This window comes from Brachionichthys hirsutus, unplaced genomic scaffold (genome assembly GCF_040956055.1).
Source record: "Brachionichthys hirsutus isolate HB-005 unplaced genomic scaffold, CSIRO-AGI_Bhir_v1 contig_926, whole genome shotgun sequence".
Classification (NCBI taxonomy): domain Eukaryota; kingdom Metazoa; phylum Chordata; class Actinopteri; order Lophiiformes; family Brachionichthyidae; genus Brachionichthys; species Brachionichthys hirsutus.
In genome coordinates, this window is record NW_027180406.1 from 182482 (window position 1) to 191460 (window position 8979).

At 43.1% G+C, this 8979-nt stretch overlaps 1 protein-coding gene across 1 annotated transcript; it reads left to right on the plus strand.

Annotated features, from left to right (window-relative positions):
* The first annotated feature begins 2312 nt into the window (after positions 1-2312).
* LOC137914702 (protein phosphatase 1D-like) lies at positions 2313-5677 on the plus strand. The gene is made up of 6 exons (XM_068758201.1): positions 2313-2829; positions 3961-4189; positions 4304-4428; positions 4543-4724; positions 5026-5253; positions 5594-5677. The coding sequence occupies exons 1-6, from the start codon at positions 2313-2315 to the stop codon at positions 5675-5677; spliced, it is 1365 nt and encodes a 454-aa protein (XP_068614302.1).
* The last annotated feature ends 3302 nt before the right edge of the window (positions 5678-8979 follow it).

An 8979-nucleotide genomic window follows, 5' to 3' on the forward strand; every position in this document is an offset into this window, starting at 1 on the left:
GGTCCACAAAACCTAATGACCCTTACCCAAAGCCTCTTTTTTCTCTATTCCATTATTGATCTTAATATTTGTTTCTTTAGCTCTATAATAAACCTGTCACAGTGACTAATGGGCAGTCCAGAGGTCCACTGAGGTCCAACTGCAGTTTATTTACCTTTTACCTTAGCATATGATGATGAGGAAACTAATTCCATCAATCTCTAACCTCTACCTCTCTCGGCCTCTCGCTCTCTTTCTTGCTGACACACACACACTGAGTATTACCGTCTGTTTTTAATTACTAGAGAAAAATGACTAGTGGTCATAATAACCTACAATTACCATATATGATAATATAGAGACCCGTTTCCTCTCTTCTTTGGTCAGGCTGACTGACATTTCAGCATCTCAACAGTCAGGGAGTCAAACAAAGCTGTTTTTATGGACGGGCCATTATACAAGAACTGCATGGGGAATCTATGAGAATGCAATCCTGGTATCACTGCCCCTTGGTAACCTCTCTCGTCTTCAGGAATTCATTTTCTCAGGAGCTTCACTCGAAAATGACATTCTGACACCATTTACATGGAAATCACTTTGCCTCTTCATCTGTAATAGTGGCTTGTCTGCAGACAGGACCTCTCTGAGGGCTGGACTATTAATGGATATTACGAGAGGGAAAGGGAGAGAGAGAAGAGAGAGAGAGAGAGCTCACACTCATACAGACAAAAAGAGGTTCATGTGAAACAAATAAATAAGGAAATAATAAACTAACTAATCAAATGTACATGAACCAAGGGCAGCACGGTGGCGCAGTGGTAAGCGCTGTTGCCTCATACTAAGAAGGTCACAGGTTTAAATCCGATGGGTTCTTTCTGTGAGGAGTTTGCATGTTCTCCACGTGTCTGTGTGAGTTCTCTCCCACTTCCCACCATGCACCGGCAAAAAAGAAAGAAAGAAAAATAGCTTTCCAGGATCAAGTCAAGGCTTTGTGTCTTAAGGGATGAAATGGACTCTGAGACGCTAAGAGAAAGCATAATGAGCAGAAGTCCTACTTCTCCTCGTAAATGTGTGAACCCTCTCTCTCATTTAATGCCTAGCTCTTATTTTCTCAAATACATATAAAGGCTTTTTCTGAGTATATGAATGCAATAACTTTCTCCAATAACTTTTTTTCTTCTTCATTACAAAGATAATTTATATAACAAAAGCAACGTTATCTCAGTCTAAAGTATAATGTAGGCATTTTACAGATGCTCTTTGCCTCTCTACACTCTGCCAGGAGAAGAATGCATGATCATGCACAGCGCAAAGATGAACAAACAAAGCCACAGCTGGATCCACAACGTGAAAGCAATAATAAAGAATGTAAAGCTTGTTTCTACACAATGACCATGGTATAATGAAATAAATGCATGTGTTGCATGCAAAGTCCCCTTGTAGATTTGTTCAGATGATAAATCCTGCTTATTTTTCCTTGTTGGAAGTCTGAGAGAAATGGAATTAAAGGGTGGAAATATAAAGGTTATTTGATTGGATTAACACTGCCTCCACCTGGCATTGGAGTAGCACTACCAGACAGAGCTCAGCACACCATATGTGCAGAAATAATATTATTAGTATTAATAATAATAATAATAATAATGCAGTTTTATGATTTATTTAAAAAAAACAGAATCCCTACTGCAATACTTGTAACTACAGTTTATGTATTCTCTTTATAACTGAACAAGATTTGGCTGTAAAAGCTTGCTGACTTAGAGCCAGACAGTTGTGGCTGTTGTTCTGTCATAAAAGAATAAGTACATTTTACTTTAAATATAATGTGTCAGTCTCGTAGTTTAATCACACAATGCTATGTTACAAAAATGGTATTATAAAAGTGCTAAAAGACATTAAACAAAACCTGCAATTTCTGCATCCTGAACTGAGGATGATGTCGCAGCCCTTCTAAATGTAGCTGCTATTACAATATTTTTTGATTCATCAACAAATAAATGTACATTGAAAATGGTCAAGGCAACGCATCCATTTGCAATTTATGTGACTGCGTTGTTGTTGCTGTTTAATTTCCGATTTCTGAAAAAGGCCATCAATGCAGCAAATAGTCACGCGTGCCCCTACGTCGCTGCGAAGCCGATAGGTGGAAAAAACACGACGTCATCACGTTCAGCAGGACGTCTCAGAGAAGATAAACAAAAAGGAAGGAAGCCTTCGGCCATACAATCGCGGCAAAAATTGGTTCAAAAAAAATTTAGCCTGCAAGCTACAGTTAGCAGCTACATGTGCCCTTATATATAGCTTAAGCTATTATCGTTAGTTTGTTCACAATCATGGACGACGCCATAGTATTTCGCATGAGTGCATTTTCCGAACAAGGAGGGAGGAAATACATGGAGGATGTTGTCGAGATAAGAATCGAGTACGAGCCGACGCCGACGCCGTCGCCAGTCGAAGATGATCACAAGTCGCAGAGACATGGAGGACAGGGGGACGCGGAGAATGAACCCCCCAAACGCGCGTCGGAAGGCGAGACCCGAGGCCACACAGTGACTGCCGAACCGGGACCGGTGACTGAAATGTGGGCAGAGAGTCTCTCAAATGAGGACGGTGGACCGGCATCGCGCGGGGGGAAAGTCACGGAGCACGAAGTCAACACGAGAAAGTCCGTGGCGTTTTTCGCTGTCTTCGACGGCCACGGCGGCCGAGAGGCGGCGCATTTCGCCAGGGAGAATCTGTGGGATCTGTTGAAGAGGCAGCGGGGGTTCTGGTCCGGGGACCACGGCGAGGTGTGCGCCGCTCTTCGGAAAGGCTTTATCGCCTGTCACCACGCTATGTGGAAAGAGCTACGTGAGTAACTTGTCCGTCTGTCCCGATATTTCTACTGGAGTATTGCGTTTATTGGTCATCATCTCTGATTGAAAGCCTTCACGCGAGGCGGCGTTCTCCAGCTGATGGGCGTGATGATGAGCGGTGTGTCTGTCCCATCCCGTGACGAGTGGACACGGAGGTCAGAGTCGAATGGAGCCCCGGTGATGTCAAGTTAGGCGATCAGTTACAAGATGATCGATGGTTTAGAGGAGAGAAACTCGCTCGTGTAACTCCGAACGCGTTTAATCCACCAGCCTTCCATGTCTTTGAGACAGATTTGAAGTCTTGGTTCGCTGTCCTGGGTGTCCTCTGGATGGTAGCAACTGGTCTTGTTCTTGTTTGGTTGAAGACGCTTCGCCTCTGATCCAGGAGTCTTCGGTTCTAGACCGGACCAGCCGGTTCTAAATGGACTGGTCGAGCAATAAGACGGCCCCGGGACCTTTCCGGATTCTCATGTCTCGTGATGAGTCATTTAAAACCCGACTAACGGGGTCAATGTCTCCCCCACCCTCGAGTGAGCTGCACCCAGGTGTGGTTTTTTGGGGGGGGGGGGGTCAGAGGTTAGTAATGCATCGTCTGTCGCTGTTCAGAGGCGGTTTCTCCAGTTTGATGAGATGAGAGGAGACTGAACGGAGTCAAACTAAATGAATCCCGGAATAAAAATGTCGGCGTGCAGGATGAGCTACTTGAAGGAAAAGAGATGCAGCCATTAAAAGAGGGGAATTGTGTCCTGATAGATTTCAATCTGCCCCTCCAGCCATCCCCAGTTGGGCTGGAGTCGTAATCTCACACCTTCTGTGCTTCTCACTTTTAGCAGGAAGCTTTCAGAAGCGTCATAAAGGTCCTTTGTGTTTGAGGTTGTGAGTTCGACCCCTGGCTGGAATGCAGACCTACATTTCATATCTAGTTGGGTGTTGTTCTACCGGCAACCTGTTCTGCATGCTTCGCACAGCTGGTTCTGGCGATCGGCCCGTCTGTAAGTTCTGCAGAACCACCGACTAGAAGCCGTTCAGTCTTTTAAACATACGTACATCTGCAAGCCGTCTGACCACAGCTGATCAGATCAAAGAAATCAATGGACTCGACGTTTTCTATCTTCTTCCCTTATAGCCGGGTGGCCAAAGACGATCACTGGCCTCCCCAGCACGTCGGGCACCACGGCCAGCGTGATCGTGATCCGAGGAGTCCACATGTACGTTGCCCACGTAGGAGATTCAGCGGTTGTGGTTGGAATGAAAGAAAATGACTCCGACATCACACTCAAGGCTCTCGAGCTGACGCAAGACCACAAGCCGGAACTTCCAAAAGAAAAGGAGAGGATTGAACGGCTGGGTGGCAGGTGAGTTTGTGAACGTGAATGTTTCGGGCTAAAAAAAATAGAATTAGAACATCAAGAAATGTATTTTCTGTCAATCGCTGTGTCACCTTTTTGTTGTTATTTTTTGTTGACTAGTGTAATGAAGAAATCTGGGGTGAACCGCGTTGTGTGGAAGAGGCCCAGGCTGACGCACAACGGTCCGGTTAGGAGGAGCACAGTCATAGACCAGATCCCCTTCTTGGCCGTGGCCCGGTCCCTCGGTACATGGACATGCTGTTTGTCTAGATTTGTGTTCGTAAACTTGTGACTTGTGGAACAATTTCTTGCTGCGGTTATTCCTCCGAAAGAGACGAGGCTTTCTGATATGTTGAAAGGTGACCTGTGGAGCTACGATTTCTACAGCGGGGAGTTTGTGGTTTCCCCGGAGCCTGACACCACCGTGATGACCCTGGACCCCAAGCGCCATCGCTACGTCATCCTCGGCAGCGACGGGCTCTGGAATATGATGCCGCCCAAGACTGCTGTTAATATGTGTTGTAGCCATGACAAAATGGTGGTACGTGACTCCGCATAATCACCAAGGTTGATTTCATTTTTAGACTGCAAGTACAGTAATACCTTCACAGACGAGTATAATTAGTTCCTGAGAGAACTCAAATCACTCGTATGTCAAATCGATTTTTTTACCAATTTAAAAAAAAAAAAACCTGGAAAAAAATTATCCCTTCCAGCCGTCTAAAAACGCTCAAATCTGGTATTACTGTCAATGATTTTTGCCTTGATTGCCACACTTGTTGGACCCTTGGTAGGCCGTCCATTCTACAGCCTAATTTCAACTTGATTCTACAAAATTGAAGGGCCCAAAGGGGATGTCCTGTGCCCGCCGTCTGGGATGCACGGCCCTGCTGTTTTGGAAGGAGCGCATGCTCCGTGCCGACAACACAACAGTGATTGTCCTGGCCCTACAGGAGCGCGAAGGTCCGCCCATCCCTATGCATCGAGACGAGATTGTCGTTGACATGGCGACGGGAATTGACCACGTCCCATACCCAGGCACAACTTACAACACATGCGAAGTCACAAAGGTCCGTACCGTCGCTTTGTTTTGTGTCTCTCTCTATCTCAGACTAATGCTCCCCGTGGGCGTGGCAGCAGTCGCCCACTGCAGAGTGAATGAGTGTGTCGATGGGTGAATGTGAGGCTTTGTGCACTATAAACAGTAAGTGCAGTGCGTTGACCATTTTATTGGGTCACTGCTGAATATTTCTGTTGTGTCGTTTGCTATTCACTTTGTTGTCCTTTTCTTCATCTCGATCCATATTCCTATTATCGTTCTGTTCAGTAGGTTCAAAGGTTTCTAGTCGCCATTGGTTGTTAACTTACAGTCATGTTCAACGCGTCGCTTCTTGTTTTCGGGGCCAACAGACGCCGCATGAGGATGACATGTTTTATGAAGAAGAGCAGATATATGGAGAAGATCATGAGGGATGGCCGTGCCTGCAGTGGTAGCGAGGTGAATGTGCCCGCAACACGAGCCGTTATTGATTTAGCATACAGAACAGAACACCATTGGCTCCAGTGGTCTTGATGCTTCGCTCCTGTAAGAGAGCAGTACTTTTAACCAAAACACTATCTGAAGGCGCAATTCTGCGGTATTTAAGTTTCATTAGTACTTTCTGTAGCTTTTAGAGAAAAGCTTATACCCTTACTAGTTTTTTTTCCTCTTCAATAATACATTTTAATACATTTTACTTTTATATAAAAAATTTTTTTTAATTAAGTACATAAAACACAAGACAAAGAGCATTTCAATACAAATGCTTTCTCCCCCCTTTTGCCTCAGCATTTTTTGTTTCAAACTCATATCTGTATTTGCTTCATACATTCTCTCGCATCCACAGTATCGTTTCTTTCATTATCAACCATCTCTGTGTCTGATGTTTGACGTTAGGCTGACAAATTCATTTTTCCTTTTTACGCTTTATTCCTTATAAATGAATGTGTTTTATTTGAACTAGTGCACGGATTAAATGATTAAAATGTCATTCCAAATCCACTTTTCTTCCAGTGGACTGGTGCGGCGAACGCTTCCTGCCCAATCCGAGAAAGTTCCACGCCTCTGGAGCAGACATTCAGGCTGTGCGAAGCAGCTTTCTGCGCCACTGCACAGCTCTTACCCGACGTCGACTCTGTGACGGCCACGCTGCACCCCTCAGATGATCCCGTGACCGTTATGGAGAAGCAAGACTCGACAACCCAAGTCGACTGCACCACTTCTGCCCCTCCCGTGAAAAGGTCTCGCCATTTCCCAAACGGGCACCCCGAACTCAACGGCCCTCACTCTCAGCTTTGTCAATCGTCTGACAAAGGTTTCCCCCAGGAGACGGCCCATAGCAATGAACAAACTGCGCAAACCCACCAAACTCGCGCTCAAAAGAGGGAGCGAGGCGCCTCGGAGGAACACGGCATCCTATCGCAGCATCACAATCCAGCTTTGTGCGTTTGCTGAATCTCTTTATCTCTTGAGAGATAATCTGCTCTCAGTTGCGTATTGGGTGTGGCGTGTTCCTAGATGTATACATTTTATACAGAGTCTTTGTTTTTGTAAATATCGGAGAAATTTGAGATTGTAAATGTGCTGCTGTAGAAAAGGATTCCCCCCCCCCCCCCCCCCCTGCTCTTCTCCGTGCTCCCTCTTTAAATTTTAGCATGATTCATTTGTTTTAATATTTTTTTTCGGTCTGCACAGTCTATTTTCATATGTATGTAAAGTAAATCCAAAAGAACCATTTGGAAGGAGGGTAGAAATCTCTGAAATCCAATGGAACATGTGACACATCCAATCCCACCATTTCCATAATCACAAAAAAATTCAGCGTTTTGAATGTTTTGGTTTGTTGGAGGTTCTGACGTGCTTCTGTCCCTCAGTGGGGTTAATACCTCAGACCAGCTCCTTGGAATCATTCCTGATAGATTAAATACTGATAAGCAGTTAACAGACTACAAGAGTGAAGAATGAGCGGAATTTGATGAGCAATGGTTTTAGATATGCGGATTTTGATTTAGTGCAGTGTTTATTTTATGTCTCTTGAACGGCGTCTATTTATGTACTGTCTTGATGGCAGTCGCTACTCGGACGTTTTAAAGGGTCGGTTCACCCAAATGAAGAATCTAACCAAAATGGTTTTTTTTGTTGCCATAGTAATTCATTCCGAGCATCTGTCTGTGTATGATTTTTAGACAATTAAATTACTGTTACATGTCATTTTGAAACTTTGGGCCTATGAGTGCATTTGTTTGAAAGGCACTGAACTGGTACTGTGTGATGATGGAAAAGCCAATACCTGAAACCGACTGTATGATAGTCTGGAATCTTCTTTTTTTTCCACTTGTAGTATCTTCCAGGAATTAATACCATCATTTCAATGGGTCTTCCTCTGGTATGACATATTTATACTCATGTGTGTGGTTTGCTTCCATTCTTGTCTGCACATAAAACGCAGCATGGTACATATGTCTAAAGCAGGAATTTACTTTTTTTTTTTATAAATAAATTACAACATGCTAACAGTTATAACTGGTGTTATTATGGAAACTCACTTATCATTTGAGCTAATTTGTTGACCTCTGTTAAGTGTCATGTTTGCCTTAACACTGATTGGTCATCAATGCTTCTAAACGTCTGGGACTCAAGCGGATGAGAATATCTAGGTTATGTGTATATGTGTGTGGCTGCGGCCCAGCCGGGACCATTTATGCACCTTCGGTTCTACACCAATGTCACTTTACCCTTCAGACTTTAATATGCTAAATCTGCACCTGGTTGGTGATTATTATTTTTAAGTTGTATTACAGAACAGATAGTGGATTTTGTACAATACATGAATATGCAATATAAGTTGTGCAGTACATTATTATGCAAAGTAATTTGATTTTTCCCTATTCTGGCATGCTCTGCTGTGTGTTGTGAAGTGTCCAGAGGTAATTGATGGTCAATGGGCACGTGGTTTGTTTTTGGCAATTACAGTGCTTGGCTTATATGTGTTGTAATAAAGTTTTCATTTTCCAAATGATGCGGTTGTGTCTGTTGTAATTTGATGACTTAAGCTAACTGTTGATTGCCTGTGTGAATGGCCAAATCTCATCAGGGTGCGCTGGTGACTTTTATCCTCCAGTAGATGGCAGTGATATTCAGGCATTGAACATTAAACGTTTTTAATTCAAACATCCGCCTCAGTCACAAACGTCACACTATACCCAGCTTTTCAATTAAAAGTTGGGTATATTTATATTGCGAAAAAACAATTTTCAATCCAATAAATTGTACATTTGTAGAGGAGGGGCTATGCTCAAGGATACCTAAAATAAATTGATATCTAAGTCCCGAATTATTTTTATTCTATAATAACGGAACCCTTGAGTTGAGATGGTTTTGTCAATTTTATACATTTTAGTTGTTGCTGGACTTTTAAGCCAATGTAAATAAAAGGTGGAAAAATTCCTCAGAAATGCTAAATTTGACTTTTTTACAAATGTTCTGAATTTACACAATTCAATTACTGGTAAAAAATGTTTTAAGAGGGCCTAAACAAATTGAATTTTCATAAATGTAAGCAGCACATTGAACTTTGTTAAGCTGAGTATTGGCCAGTGTAGGGATGTCAGATTTGTAATCATGAAATGAAATAGCTTGAAGAAAACAGATTTTTTTTTCTTTACATGATTTCCTTTCTGAGATGATACAAACATCAGAACTACGAGAGCAAACTCTTGATTTGAATATTTTATCACCTGTCAGCCCAGCATCTGCT